This window comes from Pituophis catenifer, unplaced genomic scaffold, assembly GCF_029215685.1.
Source record: "Pituophis catenifer annectens isolate HBS135680 unplaced genomic scaffold, rPitCat1.0.hap2 SCAF_1, whole genome shotgun sequence".
In the NCBI taxonomy this organism is placed as follows: domain Eukaryota; kingdom Metazoa; phylum Chordata; class Lepidosauria; order Squamata; family Colubridae; genus Pituophis; species Pituophis catenifer.
The window spans coordinates 149640330-149667856 of NW_027256881.1; the positions used below are offsets into that span (position 1 = coordinate 149640330).

General features: G+C 39.3%; 1 protein-coding gene across 1 annotated transcript in view; it reads left to right on the plus strand.

Moving 5' to 3' along the window:
- Nucleotides 1-27527, plus strand: part of SNAP25 (synaptosome associated protein 25) — a 67563-nt gene that overhangs the window by 35552 nt on the left and 4484 nt on the right. The window contains exons 2-6 of the mRNA XM_070956337.1: nt 7070-7205; nt 11297-11338; nt 15983-16031; nt 20579-20696; nt 25306-25431. Of these exons, the coding sequence (XP_070812438.1) occupies nt 7134-7205; nt 11297-11338; nt 15983-16031; nt 20579-20696; nt 25306-25431 (407 nt within the window). The 5' untranslated portion in view covers nt 7070-7133. The remainder of the gene's footprint in view (nt 1-7069; nt 7206-11296; nt 11339-15982; nt 16032-20578; nt 20697-25305; nt 25432-27527) is intronic.

The following is a 27527-nucleotide window of genomic DNA, read 5'->3' on the forward strand; positions in this document are numbered from 1 at the left end:
AGGGCACAGCGGAAAGTGCGTAAATCCGGGATCCTCCATATCTCCAGGGGGAGCTCGTTCCAAAGGGCAGGTGCCCCCACAGAGAAGGCTCTCCCCCTGGGGGCCGCCAGCCGACACTGTTTGACCGACGGCACCCTGAGGAGCCCCTCTCTGTGGGAGCGTACTGGCCGGTGAGAGGCTACCAGTGGCAGAAGGTGGTCTCGTAGGTACCCAGGTCCTAAGCCATGGAACGCTCTAAAGGTGGTAACCAATACCTTGAAGCGCACCCGGAAGACCACAGGAAGCCAGTGCAGCTTGCGCATCAGAGGTGTTACATGGGAGCGCCATGTCGCTCCCATAACCACTCGCGTGGCCGCATTCTGGACCAGTTGGAGCCTCCGGGTGCTCCTCAAGGGGAGCCCCATGTAGAGAGCATTACAGTAGTCCAGGCGGACTACATACAGCAGAGGGAGTGAATCTATGCCTGTATTTTCCGTGTTTGAATTTTAAATACTGAAGATCTCCAGAGTTCTTTCCACCTCTACAATTCTATGTATTCAGACATGTCCACATGTGTCGAGGTGTGATATCAGACGTCTCTGAAAAGCAGCTGATTTATCTGTCTTTCCCTGCTGGCTCTCTCTGTCTGACTTGACTGAAAACAATACTACCTTCTGCTTAAATTATTATGAAGTTATTATTGATTGATTGATTGATTGATTCGATTTATATGCCGCCCTTCTCCAGAGACTCAGGGCGGCTTACAATACGTTAAGCAATAGCCTTCTTACTTTTGTATATACCTGCTTAGTAGGGCTTGCACCCCCCCCCAAGCGGTGTTCTTTTTTATACAAAGTCAGTTTATTGCCCCCACAAACCGGGTCCTCCTTTTACCTACCTCGAAAGGATGGAAGGCTGAGTCAAGCTTGAGCCTGGTGAGATTTGAATTTGCAGTAATTGCAGGCAACTGGTGCTATTTAACAGCACTTTAGTCTGCTGCGCCGCCAATAAAGTTTCTAGCAATTTTGTAGGAAATAAATAGAATAAACATCTTTCCCTATTGTTTCTTTATGGTAGTTTCTCAGCACTCAAACCAGGTTAACAATAAACTATGTACTACAACTCTTGTCTATCGTTCTTGGATTGCAAATCAAAAAAAGGGCTAGCACCAGGGTTGGGATTCAAACACTTTAGCAATCAGTTCTCTGCCCGGTCGCTGAGTGGGCGTGGCCTTGGTGGGCGTGGGCTACTCAGCCTCCTGCACCATGGGGGCGGGGGGCGTTTTCACCCTCCCCAAGCTCCAGAGGCTTTCCTCAAGCCTCCGGGAGGGTGAAAACAGCCTCCCCCAGCCTCTGGAGGTCCTCCAGAGGCTGGAAACAAGACTGTTTCCAGACTTCCAGAACTTCAGGGAGGCCTGTTTTTTGCCCTCCCCAGACTACAGAGGTTTTCCTCAAGCCTCCAGGAGGGCAAAAGCAGCCTCCCCCGGGCTCTGGAGGCCCTCCAGAGGCCAAAAACGGGCCCATTTCTGGACTTCCAGAACTTCTGGGAGGCCTGTTTTTTGCCCTCCCAGAGCCTTCGTGTGGGCCTTGCACTTACCTGGCATCCAAAATGGGTCACATGGAGACTCCTGGAAGGGGCAGGGCAGGGTGGGCGGGGCCAGCCAGTCCTTGCAACTACCAATTCGGCGAACCAGATGTAAAATTATCATCCGATTCGCCTGAACCGATCCAAACCGGCTGAATCCCACCCCTGGCTAGCACCACTCAATAAGCTTTTTCAGATTTTTGCTGACAAGTAGTTTATTATCCTGGAAACAATGCTGTTTTATCGTGAACCACTTGTGAATATTTGAGCTTCAGTACAAACTATGGTACATCACAAACCTTTAGTAGCCCATTTTCTCCCAGCAGTAACACTTTCCAATTTGGAGTACACGGAGTCTGAAGTGTATTTGCTTTGGAGTTCATATTACTTTTTACATGAAATGGAATTAGGAGAACCATTCCCAGCTCAAATGATTCAGATAATGAAACAATCCTGTCTATTCTTTTAAAATCTATGTATTCAGAATTGTCCTCCTGGGCAAATATCAGTTTGTTTGTTTTTCATGTGAGAGAGTGAGACCATCACGAACTACTTACATAAATGAATCAGAGACTTCAATAGAATTGATTGCTAATCCCAGCTTGCTCCCTCCCACCCCATGTTTGTGGGGTGGCAATTATTGTACGTCAACAATCCTTGCAGTTGCCGCTTGTTCATTTTTAATTAGCACAGATACATGCTTCACAAGGAGAGTCCTGTCTCCTACGGAAATGACCTGCCAGCGAGGGAAGCCAAACATTAGTGAGAGAGCTGAAAATAATGCTTGGGGTGAAATTCTACTTACTGTGGAGGCCCAAAGCTTTCAGAGGAGTTTATTCTACCAGATTCGACAGCCTGACATTTTGTGTGTGTGTTGTGTAAATTTTACATATTTAGATTACACCATACCTCTCTACTTCCCTTCTTCCTAATTATGGTATAAACTGTTAGTGGAAGAATGAAATTGAATGGATTACTGTATAATTCTCTTTCTTTGCTTTCCAAGCACAATGATGTTATATAGGCAAGGGCTTCAGCATGTCTTTGGTGAGCCCCTCAGCGCTTTTGCTCTGTGGGACCCTCCCTCCATAAAAATAACAGTATTAAAATTATAGAGAGCATGATAGCTCAGCGGTTAAAGACACTGAGCTTGTTATCGGGAAAGCTGACAGCCTGGGTTTGAGATCTGAGTGGTACGCGATGGGATGAGCTCCTGTTACATGTCCCAGCTCCCGCCCACCTATAGTTCGAAAGCATGCAAATGTGAGTAGATAAATAGGTACCACTTCGTGGGAAGACAACAGCGTTCCGTGCACCTTGGTGTATAGTCATGCTGGCCACATGTCCACAAAAGAATCTTTGGACAATGCTGGCCCCTCAGCTAAGAAACAGAGAGAAGCACTGCCCCCTAGAGGCAGACACAACTGGAAGGGGAAACCTTTACCTTTATTATATTTCATATGATTTTCAAGGTTTTCTTCATATTTGTAGAGAAACAGGGATTACTAAAATCATAGAAGTTTTTTATAATATGATAATAAAGTCAGTTTTACTGATTAATTATGAGATCTGTTGTGTATCACCATAGTTCCTAAATTTTAGAATTCACACTAAATTTTATTATTCATATTAAATTAATTAATTGCACTAACTATAGGGTATGGATAGGTTTGATGTTCAAAGTCTGTCTGTTTCTTGTTTCTTTTTTATGAAAGAGTATGAAAAGTACATATTTAGTCAAAGGCATGGCAATAACTTTTACTTCATTTTTATTACTTCTTATTTTTTAAAAAATCAAACATGTTTATACTTAATGATAAGTTGGTCCTGTCTAAAGGGCACATCCAGATAGCCAGTGACCTTTCCTCTACTCCTTTAAGCAGCACAGAAAAATGCTATTATAATCTGTTGTATGTCAATAGCCATTTCTCTTCTACCTCAGTAAGATGTCACATTACAATTGAACAAATTAGGTCACCTTTGTGGTAGTTCTCTTGTCCCCTAAAATTTCACTCATTTCCTACTCTTCCTGTGAGAGGATAATAATATTGAAGTGTCATCAAGTTGGTGTTGACACTTAGCAATGATATGATAGACTTTCTCTGGCCAATGTTCGCCTTCAGGTTTTCTACTGGTGCATCTATTGTTACTGTGAGCAACTCCACCCATCTTACTGCTAAGTGTCCTTTTTCCTTCCATTTTTCCCAGTATTAGAGATTTCCCAACAGAGCTAGGTTTTTACATAATGTGTCCAAAATTGAACCTGATCATTTGAGCCTGGGATGAGAACCTGTTTTGATTTATTAGGAGATCCATGGTAAGAGTCTTCTCCAACTCTAAATTTCAAAAGCATCACTACTCTTCCTGTTTTGCTTCTTTAAAGTCTAGCTTTCACTTTCATAGAGTGTCACAGGGAAAATCATTACCTGAACAATTACCTGCAGTTTTTCTTATGAGAACTAAAGAATAATATCAAAAAATAAAGCAGAAAAACTCTTAATGGTCAGCCTCCTCTCATTTACATTTTAAGACCAATCAAGCAGAAAATTTTGACCTTTGCAGTTATTACAGAAAGTAGAGTCAGTCTACTTATAGTCAGCGAGATCACAGATAAGCGTGCTTCCCCTCTTGTGTGAGAAAAGTATTTTTTATCCAGATCCTTCATATATTTGGTGGCCCTCGTGTTCTTGTCTCCTGTTTTTTGCTCTATCTTGTCAACTTCAAAGTATTCTAATTTTGGGCACATTCTGCGAAGACCCAGCTCTCTGCAGAAGGCTCTAATGTTGGGAAAGGTGGAAAGGAAGAGAAGAAGAGGACAACCAGCAGCAGATGGATGTGATGGATGCATAATTGGAAGACCAGGTTGGAGACAGATCATCATGGAGAAAATCAATCTAAGGGGTCTTTGGAAATTGAAAACAACTGAAAACAGCACATAATCAAGCAGTCAATGCCTGCAGAAAATTTATGGAAGATTCAAAAGCTTACATGCTATTTTCTGATTACCTAACAATTATCCTATGATGGAAGAGAGATTTTTTTCCAATGAGTGTGCGTGCATCATAAAAACATCCATTGTGTGGGAAATATCAAGGTTGCAGTTAAAAGCATTTAGTTGCATAATGGGTTCTGAGAAATCTAAGAGGAAGCCCTTTCTAGAATCCATAGTCTCAAGGATTACAACTTCTCCCTTGATAACAGTTAGAAAAACATAGAGATATCTTTTTTTTTTTTTTTGCTCTTGCCATTGCTTTTAAGAAACAGAAAAAGGAGAGAGGGAGAATTTGCATACATTACAAGATAATGTATAGTTTGGAGTGACGGCTGATTTCTTCTCAGAGTAAATCAGGTTTTGAATACATGTGGAACAATCTAAAGTTTTATTTTCTTGCAACCAGTTTTGATTTGGAAGCTCATTCTCCAACATGTTGCTTTTCTTACAGAATAAAACTTTGCCTATGTAATCTCATTGTGAGATTAATCTCCACTCAGAATTTGGATTCTGGGAAATTGGAATAGTTGAGGGACTGTGATTTTTCAGTTCCTTGCCAGTAAGAGAATTTCAACACTTATTTCAGTTCTGGAGAAATGTGGAAGATTTGGGACAAAACTAGTGCAGATACTTTCACTTAGTATCCCTTCTTTTCCTGGCCTTGTTGCTTTATGAAAGTTGATCAGTATTTTTATGAGACAGAAATGAATCAGTTCTGCTTCGTGATTGCACCAAACATACATTTGGGTTCCTATTCAGGAGAATGACTAATGGCCCAGGAATAGCACAATATCACCTTGGGAACAATTGATGAGAGCTTTCTCACTTACAAACATTGCCTGCCTCAGTTAAATGGCTTTATGAGGAAAGCCATAAGAGTACTTTTGAAAACACAGGTATTGACGTACAAGTAATCAGAAACAATTTGGTGGTGAGATCACTAATCTGATGATGTTTTTCCAAGTACTTGTTGTAATATGTAGATATCTAGCTTGCAATATGTACAACTTCAGTTCAGTATTTATTCCTCCCTAATACTGTAATACAGGGGTGAAATGCTCCCGGTTCGAACCGGATCGCCCGATCTGGTAGCGATGGCGGCGGGTGGTTCGGAGAACCGGTAGCAAAAATCCCTGCGCCCCCCCCCACCATGCTCAGCTGAGCCCCGTGATCATCAGAGGCTTTTTTTTTACTGTTAAAAGCATTTTTTCTACAACTTCTTCCAACCAAAAAATGCTTTTAAAAGTAAAAAAAAAAGCCTCTGATGATCACGCAGCTCAGATGGAATCCTCAGAGGCTTTTCAAAGCATTTTTTTCTGCAACCTCTTGACCGAAGAGGTGGTAAAAAAAAATGCTTTGAAAAGTCTCTGACAATCCCAGCTGAGTTGCCTGATTGTCAGAGAGGCTTTTCAAAGCATTTTTAAAAATGCCTCTCTGACGATCCCAGCTGAGTTGCCTAATCGGCAGAGGCTTTTCAAAGCATTTTTTAAAAAGCCTCTCTGACGATCCCAGCTGAGTTCCCTGATCGCCAGAGGCTTTTCAAAGCATTAGAAAAAATGCTTTGAAAAGTTTTTTTTTAAAAAGGTTGGCCACACCCACCCAGTCACATTACCCCTCCCCCACCAAGCCACGCCCACAGAACCGGTAGTAACACATTTTACATTTCACCCCTGCTGTAATATGTATATTCATCAAGGTATTGTTCCTCATGATTTATTGTAGCTTTTCCTTTTATTAAGAGAGCCAGTTTGGTATACAGGCAGTCCTCCACTTACAACAGTTCATTTAGTGACCGTTGAAATTTACAACGGTACTGAAAAAGTGATTTATGACCATTTTTTACACTTACGACCTTTGAGGTATCCCCATGATCATGTGATCAAAATTCAGATGCTTGGCAACTGGTTCATACTTGTGACTGTTGCTGTTTCCCAAGGTTATGTGATCACCTTTTGCAACCTTCTGACAAGCCAGCTCAATGGGGAAGCTTAGCAATTATGTTACTAACTTATCAACTGCAGTGATTCATTTAACACTTGTGGCAAAAAAGGTCATAAAATGGGGCAAAACTCACTTAACAAATGTCTCACACAACAACAGAAATTTTGGGCTCAATTGTGTTCATAAGTCGAGGACTATCTCTAGTGGTTAAGGCACCAGGCTAGAAACTGGGAAACCATGAGTTCTAGTCCCATCTTTGGCACAAAGTCAGCTGAGTGAACTTGGGCCAGTCATTCTCCCTCAGCCCTAGGAAGGAGGCAATGGCAAAGAAAACCTTGCCAAGGAAACTGCAGGGGCTTGTCCAGACAGCACCCGGGAGTCAACACTGACTGAAAGGCACAAAATAATGATGATGGTGGTGATGATAATGATGATGATGATGATGATGGTAATAATAATAATAATAATAATAATAATAATAATAATAATAATAATAATAACAACAACAACAACAACAACAACAACAATAATAATGCTTATATTTTTTGTGTTTTTTTAATTTCTGCATTCTAGGCTTGCAGACAGGACAAAAGGAACCAATTGATCCCGAAGCGAGAGCCACACACTCACAGCCACAATGGCAGAAGATGCTGATATGCGCAATGAGCTAGAAGAAATGCAGCAGCGGGCTGATCAGATAACTGATGAGGTAAGGAAAAGGACAGAAAAACAAGTGCAATACAAGGAACTGAGTACCTCTGAAAGACAGGAAGTTGGGAATACTGCTTTGTTTATTTACCTCTCATGTGTTGCCTTTGAACTGGACTAGGGATTAGAACTTGAAATTTCCCAAAGGTGCTTTTTCAAGAGGCAACTGAAGAAGCTTCTTGGAAGAGAAGCAAAACTTCTTCAAAGAAAACCCAGAAAATCCAGTTGCCTCTTGAAAAAAACACCTTTGGGACAACCATGACCTGGATGACTGAGACTCTCGAAAGACAACTTGAAACTTCCTTATTAAAACTAATTTCTGTCCAAAGGCCAATGAAGGGAATTTCCCCAGTTGCACCCAATAAAATAATGAACATGTTTGGATCACCTACCCTGTTTCTCCTCCAAATAAGACATCCCCTGATAATAAACCCAATCGGGCTTTTGAGCGCATGGCAATAAGGCCAAGCACTCACTTCAGGGTTCAAAAAAATATACGACAGGGTCTTATTTTTGGGGAAACACAGGTATTTTTTCTGCCCTGTCGCCTTCATGCTGCTGCCATTCTTACTTTAGGCAGCCTTAGATCATCCTTGGCTTTTTAGCTTTAAAGTAGCATTTCCCCCCTCAAACTGGCAAAAAGATGCAGCAGTTTTATTCTTGCTGCCAATCTGATAGGCTTCACCAACTAACTTAGGTTGGTGTTGCAGTCAGGGTCTGGCTAAGGAATGGGATCAGACCAGCAACTTTTGGCCATCTTAGGCTGGGATGGGCATTTTTCTTCTCCATGCAGTCCAGTGGTGCGTTTCTACCGGTTCACACCGGTTCAGGCAAACCAGTAGCGGCAGCAGTGGGAGGCTCCGCCCACTCACCCAGACGTCATCATGGATGCTCTGTGCATGCGCAGAAGCGCCGTGTGCGCTCCCAGTTCTGAACTGGTAGCAAAGGTAAGTGAAAACCACTACTGCTGCAGTCCATGGGCAGTGTCCTATGGGGCCATTCAGGCTTGTGCAGTGGGGAAAGAGATCCAACCTCTTCCCTATTTCCTATTTCTCTGAGTTGATCCCTCCTTTTGAAAGAAGCATAAGCCCAACCAACAGATAACAGGCCTCCCCTACCTATTATCAATTGGCTGGGTTAATTTAAACATGATTTTAATTCTTTTTCCAAAGAGTGCTAACCTTTTTTGAAAATAGCCCAAGAAACAACTGAGCGGGCCTTGATGGTTGGGGGATGGAGTGTGAAATGATATCTTCTCCATTTCAGTGTGGGAAATCCTAACTACCCATAAGGGGTAGTTAAGGGGCTTCAGTGCCTAGTTCTGAACTGATCCTTAAGCTGGGAGAGGAGGCAGGTGAAGCTGAAAGTGCCAACTGCCGGCTTTGTTTAGCCAACCCTTTCAGATTTGGCATCTGATCAACTCCTTGGGATCTGAAACCTGATGGGTAGAACTGATTTCCCCCTTTATTTCCTGTGCTTCCTGTGATTTATTCCTGTATTTTGGGATAGAGCCATGCTGGCACAGTGGTTAGAATGCAGTATTACAGGCTAATTCTGCCAACTGCCCGCAGTTCGATTCTCACTGGCTCAAAGTTGACTCAGTCTTCCATCCTTCTGAGGTTGGTAAAATGAAGACACAGATTGTTGGGGGCAATATGCTGACTGTAAACTGCTTACAGAGCCCTGTAAAGCACTTACATGAAGTGCTATGTAAGTCCAAGTGCTATTGCTATTGTTATTGAAAGCTTGGGCAAAGCCTGAGACAGCTTTTCACAGATGGCTAAGCCAGCGAATTTAACGTTTCTTTTGTACCTTCTTTTCTATTCATCCAACTCTATTCCAATTAAGGAAGGTGATGAGTGGAAGTTCTGCCAGCTGGGGATGTTTGGAGGAAAGAGAAGGAAGGAAAGCTGGGGGAATCTTCCACTCGCTTTCCTTAATTTGTCCTGCATTCAAATAATGAGAACACTAGTATAGGTGGACTGGTGGATAGCACTTTGATTTACAAGGAATTGCTCATTGTAGTAAAGTAATTCTAGCAGGAATACTGTCCAAAAGAAAAGCATATCCATGTTCCACAACTGGATCACAAAGCTTTCACTGAAGATGAAAGAATGCCTTGGTATTATTCATACATAGCCTTTTGTGCAGGGACAAATAGAATAAAAGTTTTTTATGTTTATAGGAGGTATTACTAAAGATCAGACATTTATATGCAGGAAACTAATATTGATCTAGGAATCTAACAGGATAAATTAAATTAAATTAAATTAAATTGAATTAAATTAAAGAGTAAAGAGACTTTTGATCTGATACAGCTGGGTTCTCCTTATGCTTCTGTTAGCTATAGATTTATGTGTAAATATCTACAATATTATTTGGTACCTGGAACATTATTTCAAGTGAGAAAATTGAATAGCTTTCTACTACAAATCGGATTGGCTTCTACATTATTGATTTTCTGTATATTTTAAAAGCTGAATTGTGCAGAGAGCATCTGGAGAATGAAATGACACAGTTGTTGTTACTGTATAACTTTATTTTACCCCGTTAAATTTCTTACGAATGTTATGCTGTTCTTCTACTCAAATCAAATCAAATCAAATCATGTTTATTACAGTCAAAGAACCAGAAACCAGAACAAATAAAAACACTCAAGGAATATCCAGTTAAAAATTCTAGAATAAAATAATAAACAACAGATAAAAATCTATATTCAAATCTCAATTTGGCATCTAATGTGTCAGTTACACATGGCCTAGCTATACTATAATATCAATCCTTAAACTGTGAGGCCCATAGTCATTAAATACTAAAATGCAAAAGAGTAGTAATGCAAAAAGGTTTTGCTACATTAGTTGTGTAAAATAGCTATGGTGGATTAATCATGTCTTTCCGACGAATCCCCAGTGCTGCTAGCTATCTGACTGTTCTTCTATTGTATTTTTTACTATCAATTGCCATATGTTTTTTGTTAGCTACTGAGAATCTGTGGATACCAGCAGGTATAAACAAAATAAACTCCTTCTAACCATCAATAAGATGAAATATAGATTCTTAAATAAATAAACAAGGCTGTAATGCAGTGATTTCCCCAAAATTGAAGAAATGTGATTTACGTTTCTTTCTGCTTTTCATACTTAACATTTGTCCAAGAATAATTTTTGACATTCAGCCACATGTGAAGCAATCATAGTTTATGCAATCTTTGATCAATGATTCTTAGATTAATCTATATTGCATGGTTGCTCTGAGAATAAATCCTAACTCCTGGCAAGGGAAATATAATTTAAACATAATAAATGGGATCTTCTCTATAAACAGGAGATAAACATAATGCTATTGATTTTATCTTCTTTTCATGTTTTATGCATTTAAGAAATGTATTGTCTGCCCTCTCATACAGTGGTTCTGCAGGGCTTCTAATAAAAATGATAAAAGCATAATAAAAAGCATAATAAAAAGATATCGAAAAGAGGAATTCCTAAAATTCAAACATGAGTACTAAATAAATTTCTATACTCCTCCCTTTGTTCCAAAACATGGATCCTGTCTCCGAAAAAGCAGAGTTTATTGTCAGTGGTAAATGTTTTTGAGCCCAGCTAGGCACAGATTAATAAGCGGTGGCTCAGTGGCTAAGATGCTGAGCTTGTCGATCGAAAGATCGGCAGTTCAGCAGTTCGAATCCCTAATGCCGCATAATGGGGTAAGCTCCTGTTACTTGTCCCAGTTTCTGCCAGCCTAGCAGTTTGAAAGCTCGTAAAAAATGCAAGTAGAAAAATAGGAACCACCTTTGATGGGAAGGTAACAGCATTCTGTGTGCCTTTGGCGTTTAGTCATGCCGGCCACATGACCATAGGAACGTCTTCGGACAGCGCTGGCTCTTCGGCTTTGAAACGGAGATGAGCACCACCCCCTAGAGTCAGGAACGACTAGCACATATGTGTGAGTGGAACCTGTACCTTTACCTAGGCACAGATTGATAATGATCTGCGCAGGATGGAGTATTTGACCAACATGATTGGTCTTATCAACATATAATTTGAAACATTTTGTTAATCTTAACATTGTTTTGTTTCTTTTCTGCATTAGTCCCTTGAAAGCACCCGACGTATGCTGCAGCTTGTTGAAGAGGTAAGACTGTTATGATTTATCTTGACTCTTCCTTCTGGTTAGCCAGAGCTGAGGCTTCTCAGTACATGACAAAGCATATCCATGTTAGACTTACATAATGACTTTTCCAAACACAATGAAAATGGTTACTTTAAAGTGGTTTTCTATAGGTGGATATATACACGCACTGCTAACATAAAGCCAGAGGTTTTTATATGTATGTGCCTTCCTGTGAAACCATGACTGATTTTCATAAGGAGCATCCCATGAAAATCCTTCATAAAGCCTCCTGCGGTTGCTTTTGATGGCACAGTACATGCATATAACATTTTCAATACTCTTGCACATCCTGTAAAATCAGAGGGAAAATTAGAGAACAGGGACTGCTCAAAAGGAGCAGTGTTTACTTGGCCGATGAGACTGGCCTTCACCAGTCTCATTTAACTCTGTTAGAAATATTTTGAGATTAGAACAAATAAATCCCCCAGAATTTGAAGAAGGAGCTGTAAAAGATATTGGATTGGACCTAGTCACATTTAAAGTAGAATGATTAAAGTCAATGGGATTTAAGTTGGTTACTTTAAGCCTCACTAATTTCAATGGTTCATTTGATACATGATTAAAACTACATATACATATCAGTCCCACTGTTCTCTTTAATGGCCATCAGTCTTATGCAAAATGCCCAAAATGAATTAAAAATTATTGGAAGGAAGAAAAATGAAGGTAGGAGATAGATGGGGGGTGGGGGGGGGAGAAAATGGAAATATAATTAAATCTTGTTTTTCACTACAAATCATACAGGTAGTCCTTGACTTCCGACCACAACTGAGTCCAAAATTTCTGTTGTTGTGTGAGACATTTGTTAAGTGAATTTTGCCCCATTTTATGACCTTTCTTGCCACAGTTGTTAAGTGAATCACTGCAGTTGATAAGTTGGTAACATGGTTGTTAAGTGAATCTGCCTTGCTCATTGATTTTGCTTGTCAAAAGATTGCAAAAGGGGATCATATGACCTTGGGTTAGTGTTGAACCAGTTGAACCCTAAGCATCTGAATTTTGATCACATGATCCTGGGGATGCTACAAAGGTTGTAAGTATGAAAAATGGTCATAAGTCATTTTTTTTCAGTGTCGTTGTAACTTTGAATGGTCACTAAATGAACTGTTGTAAGTCAAGGACTACCTGTACTTTGCATACCATAGTGAACCTCACCGGGATCAAGGTTGACTCAGCCTTCCATCCTTCTGAGGTTGGTAAAATGAGGACCCATACTGTTGGGGGCAATAGGCTGGCTTAGAGAGAGCTGTAAAGCACTGTGAAGCAGTATATAAGTCTTAAGTTCTGTTGCTATTTGGAAGTGCTCTGTTACATTGACAAGCCTATTTTAGCAGAACACAGATTACATGCATAATTTCTATATGCTAGCTCTCCACATGAGACAGTTTGGTCTAGTGGTTAAAGCACCAGGCTAGAAAGTGGGAGACTGTGAGTTCTAGTCCCATCTTGGCCATGAAAGCTAATTGGGTGACCATGGGCCAGTCAGTCACTCTCGGCACTACTGACATCACAAGGTTGTTGTTGTTGGGAAAATAAGAGGAGGAAGACGTTTTTAGGTATGTTCTCCACCTTGGTCTCCACCAAGAAATAGATAGAAAATATTTCTAAGGATAGAAAATAAACACACAAACAAACACAATCACTTTGAAAAGTCAATACTTTGAGAATGGTGGCAAAGCTACACAAAATTCCAGATTATCATTGGGATCTGGCATTCAAGCAGTTAACTTCATTAACTGTCTTAGAAAAATCTTAGAAAATTATAAACTATAGTAATAGAGCAGAGGAAATGAACAGCATCTATTTATTTGGAGCTCAAGTTGCCTAGAGACCAGACTGAGGCAACAAAACTCATCAGCTGACCAGTAATTTCAAAGTGGTTTGTTAGCAGATTGGGGTTAAATCCTTTTGTCAGCGCATGAAATGAAAAGATTCCGTGAAACAGGTTATCCTGGAGGAGTGTTTTAACAGCAGTGTTTTTTTTTTCTCCCTGATTTAATAATAACATCATTTATTTGCAGTAATGAACTGGGCAAACACACACAGAGAAAAAAGAAGTAGAATACTGTAAAATATTCCAAAGTTTTTCATATATATAAAACCCTTTTGTAACCCATACATTCACACTGGAAGATTCATCAGCATTATTATCCTTGTATTGCCGATGGAGATGAGAATGAGAAAAAAAAAATACACTTAGCTTTTTTTTTGACCATGTAATGTTCTGGTTAAAGTTTAGAGAAACAAAACAGCAGGGGTATTAACTTATTAAATATTCTGTTTCCCCAAAAATAAGACATCCCCTGATAATAAGACTAATCGGGCTTTTGAGCGCATGGCAATAAGGCCAAGCGCTTATTTCAGGGTTCAAAAAAATATAAGGCAGGGTCTTATTTTTGGGAAAACACGGTATATAATTTAATTTTGTATTTTCTGGGTGAGTCCCCCCCCTCCCATAATCTAATGGGAGAATTTTGTCTTCTGAAAGAAAGACTACCTTTTCTATACATTTTCACCAACTAGAAAATTTGAAATTTGTATTTTCTCTCAGTCCCTGTGAAACATTCAAGAACTAAGATTCAGATTCTACAGATTTCATTATGTTAACTTTAAGTTTTTTCAGCCTTAATGTCTGCACATGACACTATGTGCTATGTACACTATGTACATGACACTATATACATTAGTGTAACTACACAGTCAATTATACATGGACTCCTGACTAAAATAGGTTGATTCAGGAAAAAAAAATTAAGAAACATCAGAATTAGAGAAAGGTTTCTCTGAAGTGAGGCACATCTGAAGCTTTCTTGGTAATCTGGAGATTCAGAGACATAGATGGAGTTCCCATTTTAAAAAAATCACAATAGAGAGGAAAATAATTTCATTTTTTTGTGACTAGTTTGTAATCACAATAAATAGTTTTCACAGTGGGATATTGTAGAAAGACTCGAAGGACTGATATATTGCAGGACTGAGCCAGTGTTTTGTTTGGTTCTGAGAGCTTAAAATTTTTTTTGGTTGATTCAGAAGAGTGCAACATTGGATATGTAATACTTTCTTTTAGTTGCTACTTAAATAGAAAATGTGACAAATGGTACTTGTTTTTTATTCATTTTAATTTTGTAGTTCCTGCAGCTACTCTCCTGCAATTGTTCTAAGAAATTATTACAATGAAATACATCACTTTCATACAAATTTCCTGAAAAATAAGCATAGGAAAAGGGAAAAAACTACAATTCATTCATTCATTCATTCATTCATTCATTCATTCATTCAATTTCTGTAGTTACCCATCTCAATCAATGACTCTGGGCAGCTTACAATCAAAAATATATTACAATGAAAAGCACTAAAGACATTTTTAAATCAATAGAAACATCCAAAATAAATATACATAGCAGCTGAGATATTTGGCCAGTTAGCAATATAGCCAGGAAACGGGGCTTAACACAAAGTTCCTCAGCCTTTCCGGCTTTGCGGACCAGCGGGGTGTGGGGAGAGGATTGTTCTATGTGAATGGCAGGCCTGCCACTTGCGCAATGGAGCGCACACATTCGCCCGCTCTTTGTACAAGTGGGGATGCATGTGGGCATACGCACTCGCCTACCACTTCTGTGGCCCGGTTCAGAATGGCTCAAGGCCTGGTAATCAGCCACGGCCTGGGGATTGGGGATCCCTGCCTTAACACATTCAGCATCCCAGGCTCAGGAAAGTAGCCAAATCCTTTTCCTCATAATTTTAAGACTCTTTAACTTGCCTCATCTATCATCTATCCTTATTAAAGGTTTTCAAATGTTTTGTTTATTCATTATTATTACCTTATGGGAGAGAAAACTAGAAATTAGTTTAAATGAGATTTTCACCCTTACATACACGTGTGTTTCCTATCCTTTCGTTCCTGATTCAACTATCTACACTTATCGTAGTCAAAATCCTATCCTACTTCCATATTGGATAGTGTTCATGTTTTAGCTAAATATTTACACATATTACCTAAATAATACACAAAAAAGATTTTACATATGTATACTGTATTAAACACACTCATATGGACATCGGTGCCATGTGTATGTTTGTGATCTAGCTCCAATGTCAATTATTGAAAGAAAACAAACTAGAACAAATAATCAGAATAATTTTGGAACAATAGGTTCCTAACTTTTGCAGAACCAAAATTGAGCCATCATTTTCTAATGACTCCTTCTTCCTTCTGAAATTATCTGGTGTTGCCATGAGTCCCAAGGTGAGTCATTCTAATCTGATGTCCTCCAAATAGCAACACCTATTTTGTTTCTAATCAGCCAGGTCATTATTTAAACTACAGAATTACCCTCCAATAGTTCCACTATAGGGACTACAATTCTCAGAAGACCAGTAAGTATCCCCATAGCTCAAGATAGGGAAGGCTATCCTAGTAGTACTGATGTGATATCTATTGCATTGTTTCTTTAATGCTTATGACTGTAGCCTTTACTCCTTCTTATTGCCTTCCTTCACTGTTTAACTTTGATTTGAACTTAACTATTAGTTCTTTCACTAATTTCTTTCTTTCTCTATCTCTGTGTCTCTCTGTTTCATCTTCTTATTCTCCCTGGAATATAGAGCAAGGATGCTGGTATCAGGACCTTGGTTATGTTGGATGAGCAAGGAGGTAAGTTCAGATTGTTTACCCAAAAAGCATCTTTTAGGAACAGTGAACTTTAGACTTTAATGGTCTTACCAACACATGTATATACTTGGGCAGGTGTTTGTTTATAGGTCTTGATCTGAAGCCATCTAAACTATGAAGATGTTCCTAGCACACAGCTTTTTACTAAAATGAACACAAATCCTCTAATCAGAGCTACAGTATTTAAAATTTTAACATTCCTTAATGTTTCTTTGAAGGGCAGATTAGTTTCGGGATCAGGTTCTCTGCATTCTGGAAGAAGAAGGAATTTTGATAGTGAAACTTGAGCAAGCCAGATAATGAGATACTCAGCACAAATGCCTATAGAAAAGAGTCAGATCTCTTTATAAAACTTTCCAAAATTAATATTGGTAGTTCTTTTAAATGCAAAACTGTAGGTCATTCAAAATATGGAAATGTTCCATATGCTTTAAACACTTTTCTGTATACGTTAAACAATTTGGATTCCCTTTGGCTGCTTTTATTTTATTTCCATGTTTGATTAATTATATTAGGAATTATGTTTAGGAAAGATGTAATTTTTATATTGGCACAATTGGGACAGGCTATGCTTCCATTAGACCATGAATGTCTTACAGATAATCTGATTCATCAAATGATGCGAATCTCAAAATTATGAAATTGGGCTCTGATATGGATTGTTTGAATGCTCAGTTGACAGACCCCTTCCATTTCTTTTGGATCTTCTCCTGACTCTTTAGGTTTCCTAGATTGCTTGTTTATTTTGATGTTGAAGAAAATTTACAAGGCTCAGCTGTCCATTTCAGAATAATGAGAACATTAGAATGACTTTACTGAATCAAGCCAAGGCCCAAAAGGCATTTTGTTTCTAAGAGCAGAGAGGCAGATGCCTCTGCAATGCTTGGGAGGAGATGCATCCTCCATAGCTTTTGTTCCTGTATGACTGGCATTTGGAGATAGCATAGTGCCCCCAGTATGTCTTTAAGATGAATTGCTTCTCATCGTCCTGTTGTCCGTGAATTTATCCATTTCCCTTTAAAATCCTTCTGATTTAAAGGCCATCAGCATGTCTTGTGATAATAATTTCCACAGTTCAATTATGAGCTGTGTGTTTTCTATCATCTGTTCCAAATCTCCTTCCAATCCATGTTCTGAAGGAGAAAGAAAACCTTCTGCACACCACACCTAATTTTATAAACTTTGATTATATTGTCCCCTTGATAGTCCTTTCTCCAAACCAAATAATTAGCTTAGATTAAGAGTTTATTTCTGCCTTTAAAAAAAATAATCGCCAGTTCATATGTAAGGAAGTTCAAGGTGCTGCCCACATGAAAAAAAAAAATACAGAACATTGTTGAACCACAGGCCACCAAAGAGAAACAATAAGTGGGATTGAAATCTTCATGGATTTGCAGGAGGAATGTGAGGGAAGGAACTGATACATTTTCAAGAGATATTGAGGTACCATGTGGTAATAAATGATGTCAAAAGAGACGGGGTTTTGCTCATTCAGCCCTGCCTTCTATTTTTATATTCTTGACACTCACTGTGGACACCTAACTCCACCCTCAATATAACAACTGTGTAACTTCTAGGCAAGTTTCTGCTTCTGAGTTTTGTGAGTTTAAGAACCATTTGGTATTAGTAATAACTGGCTTTGTATTTCTTGATTCAGAAGAAGAAGCATAGATACCCAGAGGGGATTATTTGACCCATAGCCTAAAGTTCAATGGAAGTTAAATGCTACTACTAGTATCACATGAAAATTACCTGTACAACACCCAAAACTCAAGCACATGCTCATTTAAGGTATTCTAGAGGCCACAAGGCTGATCCTTTTTTAAGACACAAACTGTAGCTATAGTCAGTTGGTGAATCCATGAATCACAGCTCCACAAATGTATCTCAGAAGGCTTTAATTGCCATGAATCCACAAACATATACTCCAAAATCAATGAAATTGAAAATTTTAAAATATCAGTATTTCCTTTGGTGAACAACCTATGGCCCTTACACTGCATTTTTTTGTCCAGTGGTGCTGCTGAAATTCAGCGATACACTGAATTATGTGGGGGCTATTTTAATATTTAAGCCACAGGATGTTACCCATAAAATGTGTGTATTTTCCAGATATCTGTGAACAACAGGGCCTTCTATGTAGAAATTAACTGTCCGTTGCATCAGACATTTGCTTCTTATAGTCTTTTGTTTCCTAGCAATTGTCCTTGAACTGGTACTGAAATATAAACTGCAGCTGCTACTCTAAAACCAACTGTACGTCATCCTAGATGACATCATCCTTTTACATCTGCATTAACTTTCTGTAATCATGTTTACTAAATGTACACTTGCCAATTAGATAAAAAGCCATATCAAGTACACAGAGTTAGGGCTGCAGATTTTTTTCTTTTTTGAAGTAATTTTGCTTTTAAAATTCCTGGAAAATCCACAATACCACCTAACAGTCATCTCAAGTACCCTTGTAACTCATGCTGCTCTTTCAGGATGGATTTTGATGAATGGATAGTTCCTTCTTTATCCAACTTCCTCTACCAAATCCTTATCTCTTATCTGCCATACAGAAATTGAAGGGGGGAAAAAAAACCTCAGAAACCACAACACTTTTTTCCTCTAAACCTATTCTGTGATTTCAAAAGGCTGGCCTTTGATTTAATGTCTACAAATTGTATTGTCCCCCCCCCCCTTCTTTATATTTAGCCATACAAACACAAACATTTTATTTTCTGTGCAGAAAATACAAATAGAACCTGCTTTGTGTTGCTAATATTTCTTCTTCTTCTTTTCCTTGTGTTAAATGGAATTAGTTTTTTTTTCCTTTTTAATTAAAGTGTTTCTTCATTATTTTGTTTCCTTAGGGTGAAGGGTGGGAACCAAGGTGTCATGCCATTGAAATGAATATGTTATGATAGTGGAAAATAACTGAGGTTCAGAAGGAGGCACCAAGGGGACAATTCTATGTGTACTTTGCCGGAAATAATTATTGCTAAACATGATGAGCATTTTTTTTCTACCTAAATATTGACTGGATCGAGCTGTATGATTGTTTGTGCAGTCTCAAATGTTTACTTTGTGCTATTAGGCATATCTTAATAAGAATAGTGATTCTCAGCCACTTTTAAAAGGCTATCTGTAACTAATTCAAGTCTAAGCCAGCACAGGCTCGGTGGCATTTATAAAAGTCACTTATTATTTGCATATAAACCCAAATAGTGGGCTTGATTTTTATGTTATACTGTTCTAATGCAAATCAGGTGTAACTCCATTAAAGTGAAAGGAATTACATTAACCTAATAATGTCCTGGAATCCATGGGGAGATCAGGTAAGCAAGAAATAATGCCCACCAATGAGGAAAAAAAGATGGTCTTCTATTAAATTTTTATCTAACTATCCATCTATTTATCTATATATTGCATCTGCTCTGAGTCTCCCTTATTCTATGGCAGTCTATCCATCTGCTTCTCTGGACATGGAATGGGGTCCTGCATTTTATGTAATTCCTTCTACTCCACTGGGGTCACTCCTAGCATATAATAATGTCACTGACCGAGGAATAAGATCCATGGTCTTCTCTTCTTTAGAGATGGACCTCGGCCCAAAATTCAGATCTGAAGAGCCTCAGTCATTGAAAAAAGTTTGTATCTGGACATGGATCTTAACTCAGCTACTCATATCCATTCTAAACACCATTATTAACTGTATACACTTCCACCAAGCAAACCAATTACATTTTCAACCATCATCAAACTCAAAGACATTTGTAAGTGGAAGTATTGTAGCTATTATCCATGGAAGGCAATCATTTAAAATTGTTATTAATGTACACAAATGCATTACAAGGTAATAATCCCATTTCTTTCTTTTTCTTGGATGTCATTTATGTCTTAGTAACTGGATGTATTGTATTATGTTTCTGGATTCTGAGGTATTTGACAGCACCTCCATTTTTTTTTTTTTTTTACATTTTTATTCTAATTAGCAGACATCAAGCACTTCTCCATTTCTTTTTTTTTTCCTATATGGATGTATGTGTGCTTTATCAGTTTAGTAAAAGGGACTGTTTTTTTTTTTTTTAGCCTCTAGGGTTGCTTCCATTTTTGCTTCAATGCATCAGCTGCAATTAATGCATTGAGATGCCATCGTAATAATTCTGTTCCTCCATACATCATTTTTTTTTCATTTTCTGTTGAAGACAAACAGCTACGACTAAAAAAAAAAAAAAAATCAATTCATTCCATACTGTCATCCCTTTGTCCTGACCAGAACAACTCGATCGTGTTGAAGAAGGCATGAACCATATCAACCAAGACATGAAGGAGGCCGAGAAAAATTTAAAAGATTTAGGGAAATGCTGTGGCCTTTTCATATGTCCTTGTAACAAGTAGGTACTTGGTGCCAGCGCTGCTCTGTAGTGTCCAGTTCTTTGTCATGAGTGAATGTCTGAAGTTTTTTTTTCTTTGTCTTTTTTTTTCTTTGTCCCTTTCCATCTGCTTCATACTGTGGGGATAAATTGCTTGTGTTTAATCAGAACAACTGGAACGCATCGAAGAGGGAATGGACCAAATCAATAAGGACATGAAAGAAGCAGAAAAGAATTTGACGGACCTAGGAAAATTCTGTGGCCTTTGTGCCTGTCCATGTAACAAGTAGGTGCTGCCTGCCTGCCTGCCTGCCTGATTTTTAGAGCACTCAAGGCTGACCTCAACAGAGCCTTGTGACGCTCATCCTTGCTTAAGGCACCTGGGCAGGATGAGCATGTGGCATGCAGAGAGAACACTTCTAGTTCCAATGCATTCATCTCATAGTGTAGACCAGAGGTTCCCAAGCTTTCTGACTAACAAACCACTTTGGCCCTGTCTCTAAAATCCCTCTTTGGCTACCCGCGACTCCGGCTATCAGCTTTCAAATTTCCACCTTCCAGGGAATCAATGCAGTGGGCAGCCATCTGTCTCACCATTTGTTCCCAAGACATGTCTTACTGCTATTTCCTGGAAATGTGAATGCTGACCCAGTGGCACATGGCTTCACATCGGTCCCAGTACAGAAGAGTCAGTGGCAGTTCACATGTCCCTTCCCCTCCATGGTGTGCCACTGCTGTAACACGTTGGATAAGAGGAGAAGTTTGGTTGTGTGAACTGCTTACTGCCGTCTCTCAGAGTTCAACAGTGGCTTGTGTATTTACAGATTGGGAACCACTGGTGTAGACAATAGTAGGATTATAGATGCATTAAAATCAGGCATACCATAGTAAAATTTTGACTGTAGGCCCTTTTCAGTGATGACAATTTCAACATTTTATAGTGTGTACTATGCAGCATTAAACTATTTAAATTTCAAAAATTACAATGACCCTATGTAATCTTTTCTTCCTCTGAACAGCCTTTAAAGGAGTACTTCTTGACCACAATTCATGGCTCAGAAACACATAAAACAATTATTTCAATGAAATGCAAAAAACCAAAAGATTTGGAGATACATCTTGTTTTTCTTGTTGGATCCCAAGCTACGGGAAAGTAAAATATTATCAGGGGAAAAAAAAAAAAAACCTGGATCCATTTTGCTCATAAGCAGCTCTCCACTGTGTAGCGTAACACCAAGAAAAAATGTTGAAATATAGTAGACCTGCTTCCATATTACCGCCATGAAATGAAAGTGCAGCATAACAAAATGAATGTATCAGCTTTAAAGGGAGCACATAGAGGAGAAAGAATGCGTGCTTGGATAAATAAGAGATTTAGTGTGGGGTGAATTACTGTACGGATGAATGATTAAAGCATTTATAAATATTAAAACAGGCCTAGAATGGTGAATGTCTGTTTGCATGTGAGCATGTACCGTTGCATGTGGCCTTGTAACATACTGTAGCTTTGGGTTTATAATGCAGCCTTTGTTTATTTGCTTAGACATCTGGAATGAGTAATAATTCTAATAATTAAATTGCTCCATCCAGTATTCAGATTGTTTTATGATATGTGGACAGGCTGGGAAGATTTTTTATTATTAAAAATATTTGGGGGCTGCTATATTTCTTACATTTAACCAGAAAGACGGAATCCGCCCCTCCCAAGTAATCCTGTTTAAAGCCTTATAAACCAGTCAGGTGTCTTAAAGCAGTGTTTCTCAATACTCCCAGAGAATTCTAGGAGTTGAAGTCCACTCCTCCTAAAATTCCCAAGGTTGAAGAACACTGTCTTAAAGAATATAGAGAGAAGTCTAAACCTGTGTAGTTTTTCTACACATATCCCCTTTCAGACCCAACGATTCAGTGCTGCCAGTTTGATTTAAACTTTCTGCCCTGAGGATTGGCTTCCCCCCTTACACTCAATTCCATCCCAAGTAAAAAGATTGCAGTGGAACTTTGGGGCTCAATTGTGTCATTGAAAGGCAAGGATGTGAATGGGAGTAGCAAGAATTCTCGGGAAATTCTAAAAAGACAAACAGTACTGCTGAACATGATAAATAGTAAGTATATTTTTTTTTCTTCCATTTAGTCATATCTGACTCTCGAGAACTGTCTGGAAAAGTCCGTTGGCAGTTTTCTTGGCAATTCCCCGCCCCCCAGAAATGATTTGCCATTGCTGCCTTCCTAGGGCTGAGAAAAAGGGTCAGGCTTAAGATCACCCAGCTGGCTTTGTGTCCAAGGTGGAACTAGAACTCAAAGTCTTTCTCCCCACTCCCCAGTTCAAACCTTTAATGTCAGAGTACAACATGTGTACTATGAGATTGGCTGACCCTCCCTTCGTGCATCCCCCCAACACAATACAACTCACAGGCTTCCGATTTCAAGCCTGATGCCCAGGGATGGGCTGTTGGGGGTTTGCAGGGGTTCAAGAGAACCTCTAGCTAAGATTCTGTGCAGTTTGGAGAACCCCCAAATCCCACTCCTGGCTGGCCCCTCCCACCCCGCCCCCCCTCCCAGGAGTCCCCATGTGGCCCATTTTGGATGCAGGTACGTGCAGGGCGTGCATGGAGGCTCGGGGAGGGTGAAAAACGGGCCTATCGGAAGTTCAGGAAGGCTGGAAATGGGCCCATTTCTGGCCTCCGGAGGGCCTCTGGAGCCTGGAGAGGCCGTTTTCGCCCTCCCGGAGGCTCGAAGAAAGCCTCCGGAGCCTGGGGAGGGCAAAAATGCCCCCCCCCACTGTGGTGCAGGAGGCCGACTAGGCCATGCCCATCATGGCCACGCCCACCCAGCAACCAGGCAGAGAACCCCATGCTAACATTTTTGAAGTCCACCCCTGCTGATGCCCTAACCATTTCACCATACTGTCTCTCATTAAGTCTATATACTTTATCAATATATGAGTTTCAGAGCAACTTGTATTTATCGAGAAACAAAAATCCTGAATGGGCCATGGAAGAGCAGACCAAAATGGTTAGTCAAATGGTGATGTAAAGAGAAAAAATGTAGTGAATCAGCAGCTCAAGCAGAAGTGGGCAAATGTGTGGCCTTCTAGCAATGCCTGAATGCTACCTTCTATCATCTCTGGTTAAGATGACATACTGTTCATGTCCAATTTGAAAAAAAAGTTCCAATTATTACTGTGCATGGGGCATACCTAATTTCCTAAATAGCATTCCACTATTACTGCTGTGTTTAATCCAATTTAACAGCCTCGGCTTACACATTAACACCAAAAACTATTGTAGCACTATCGTAGCACATAGTTTTTATTATTTTTGCATGCATGTTCCTTGGAGCACATCTTGTTAGGTTAACCAGCAAGGGACATGCATAGGACTGGAGCTCTGCAGTATAATTCTACTCATGTACTTGCTCAAAAGAAAGTCAATTGACTTCTGACCAAAAACAACGATTACAAAGCAACATCTAGGCTGCGAAACATGTTAGCAACTAGCTCTGCTTGAAATGAGAAGCCAAAGGAATGTTTGAACAGATGTGTTCACTGTCCTTAGAAAGCTTTTAAATAGTGCCAGTTTGGGCATATATTGGACGTTTATTAACATGGCTGGACATTTTCTGTTTTGGAGGAGAGCTTGTTTTCATGTGCAAACTTAAGGAACATGCTTTGCTGAAACTGATGCTGTTTAGGCTCTAACAACCCACCCAGTTTGACAGTAACTTCAATTTGTAATCTCCAACACTTCTACCATTAAAATATACAAGGATGCTGCACACATTAATACCATATTGCTTGTTATCGCTGGTATGCCTGGATTTTAATTATCCTGTGGAGACTCAGTCAAAGATGGTTCCTCTGAAAAAAAAAATTGCATATTTAACTCACCAAAATACTTTATATGACCTAATGTTGTAGATTCTCACCGTAACAGAAGATCCATTTTTGCCTGCATCCCACTTGCTGTGTAGGCTGTATAACTGCTAGTGTGTTAAGAGAATGTTGGACCACGGGGGCAGCTGTGCTTTCTCGAGAATGCTTCTCACCTCTTATTCATGCCTGAACCTGGTGCATGAAATATCTCTCTATATATATCTACGTAGAGGAATTTCCCTTTCTGAGGCTCAACCACTACACATGCTTGCATTCTTTCTTTATTTCCCTGCATTCATCCCAATATGGCCTGATTTTACTTACTGTCTCTGTGGATAAAGGTTTGTACATCAACTCTAGATCTATAGTTACTCTCTCCAAGTACCGATATATTATTAAAATGTCTTGCCAAATTGCCCCATCACACCTTATGGCAAAGAAGCCTCTGTGAATCTCCATTCTTCTAGTATCCCATTGGAAAAATTGTTGGATGTAAAAGTTCTTTGTGCCACACGATCAAGAAAGGAGCCTTGCTTAAAAGGAGGCTGAGTCTGTTTTTGTTTCATTTTGGTCTTTTTTAAAATCTAAGACAATGTCTCACTGTGGTGTGATGTACACACTTCCCTTTGCAGTTCTGTTTTCTTGTCTGTCTAGAAGTGCGGTCCCTGCGTTTCGTGTCCAAATATACATGTGTCATGAAAAAAACAGCTGAACGTTTCCTAGTCATGTTTGTTTATTCTTGTGTAAATCAAGCAAGTCCACCCTCCAAAAGCCACCAACTTGGCCATGATGATTGACACTATTGGAAATGAAATTTGCAAGCATCAGAGTTGTGGCAACAAATTAAAAAGAGACGTTTTTTGTTCCACTTTATGATATATCGGTATGCCAGAATGCCCCCTTTATCAAAAACAATCCATTTGCTTGACTCAGCTCTTAGCTTGAAACAAATACTGAGAAGATGTTTTGTGGTTGGCTCTCCCCTCTCTTGCTGCCTTGTTACTCACCTCTTGTTTTTGCATAGGCTTAAATCAAGTGATGCTTACAAAAAAGCCTGGGGCAACAATCAAGATGGAGTTGTAGCTAGCCAGCCTGCCCGTGTTGTGGATGAACGAGAACAGATGGCCATCAGTGGTGGATTTATCCGCAGGTGAGGATTTTGAAGATTTTATTCTTCCTTCCCCCCCCCCATTTTAAAAATACAGTCTTCCCTTCCTTCTTTCCTGTTACTGGCATACTGAAGAAGTGTCTCCAGATGGTCCTATTGAGAGTGTTAGTCCTGTTTATTCCCAGTTTGTACAGCCAAAATACATTAGTCAAGCTATACCAGAAATTTCCATTGACATTCTCTTGAATATTTAGGAGGGATTCTAAACATTAGCATCAACTGGGAGACTCCCCACCACCACCCCTTACCCAAATTGGTAGATATTTGAAAGCTAGAAACTTTTTAGTGGTGTATCCCTAGAGCCAAGAGATTTAGTAGGGATGGGAATGTCAAGGCAATCAAAGATCCTCCGTCTTTTTAAATAGATAATAATGCTAACAAATGTTCCCCAAATGTTCCCCTTCAACTAGAGAGGGGTATTCGACCAGGCAATTGCCAACAGCAGGATGAAGGGAAAGGATTGAAGTTTGATACCTGTGAAAACATGGCCTTGCCTGGCTCCAATTGCAGTTAATCATGACACTGTCATATGCCAACCATTCCAGCCTTCTCCCTGGAATTGTTAGATTATGCATCCAAGCATGAGTAACTCATCCTTATCTCATGGAAGAAACATTCTTAAGCCATTTCTAAGTGCACAAGTGGTATTTTCCTTCCTAAACCAACACTATCCTACATTATCAAATTGTGTAAAATCTGCCTTTGTCACCCATTAGCTTAAAGGCAAGGGCATATGACATCTGGTAGGCATGACCCATAATATGTTTTGTAGTCATAGGCAACTCTTCTTCCTTTCTGGTCTCTGGTCAGCCTTCGCCACTAGCCAGCTGTTTCTGTCCAACATTGACCTTCTCCATTTGCACTTAATTTTTTGAGGTGTTTTTTCCCCCCCATAATTGATTGTAAGTTGCCTAGAATTGCCGTTGGCAAGGTGGGCGGCATATAAGTTTAATAAATAAAATAAATGATCATGTAGTAAACAAATTACTCTTATACCTGTTATCTTTCCATGTTTCTATTTCACATTGCTTCAATTTGGCACTTGTCCAGGATATAAAAAGTGGAGCAAACAAGCCAATCTTGAAATCTCCATCCCCAAAATGTAAAAGTCAGCCTTCCCTACTGTTAGGTGTTTTCTCTGTTTGTTGGTGTCACAATGAAAAGGGGTGGCAACAAAACCAGAAAACTAATCGTTTTATGTATAATGTGTGCAAACCAGGGCAACGTCTTTTGCATTGACTCAGACAGATGTAACTGATGAAACAAACAAAATGTTAAAAAGTTATGATATTTATGTAATTACTTACCAAACACATCTAAATTATATTAAAATAACCAAAATATCTTCACAATCCCCAAGGCATGACACAACTTTTGAGCACACCTAATGTTTGGAAATTGAAAGTTGAAAAATTTGACACGCCCTACGTATTGTAGGTTAGGGAATGTTGATGGGAAGAGTAAGTGTTATCCTGGCATTGTTTTGTGCCAGCTCAAGGGTGATGGATGGCACTTTAACTCAATAGTGGGAATACTATTAGTAAATTTATTGATTTTGTTATGAAATTTATTGTCTGCCCATCTTATCACATGGTAGTAGTAGTTGTTAAGGAACAGTTATTCATATAAATCTCTAGGGCTGGATAAAATGCATTCTAGGATGGAGGGGAAAATATTGATGTTCATGTTGAGCCTCTTCATATTATCTCTGGGAAATTCTGGAGAACTTGGGAACTGCTGGAAGAAAACAGATAATGCCCCAATTTCAAAAAAGGGGGGAAAGAGTGGTTTGGAGAAACTCCAGACCTCTCAGTCTAGCAAATACTTTGGGGAAACTGCATAGCAGATCATAAAGAGATAGATTTGTAAACATCTAGAAAACAATATAATAAATACTACAATGCATATTCACTTTTTCTTACTCTTTGGAATCAAGTACCTTCGTTAATACATTACTGGAGAGTTGTACCAAAGCATTTCACAAAGTCCACTGTGACATTCTCAGTAGCAAACTAATTAACTATGAGCTGGATGGCATGACAAATAAACACATCAAATGAAAATCAAATGAGTGCCAA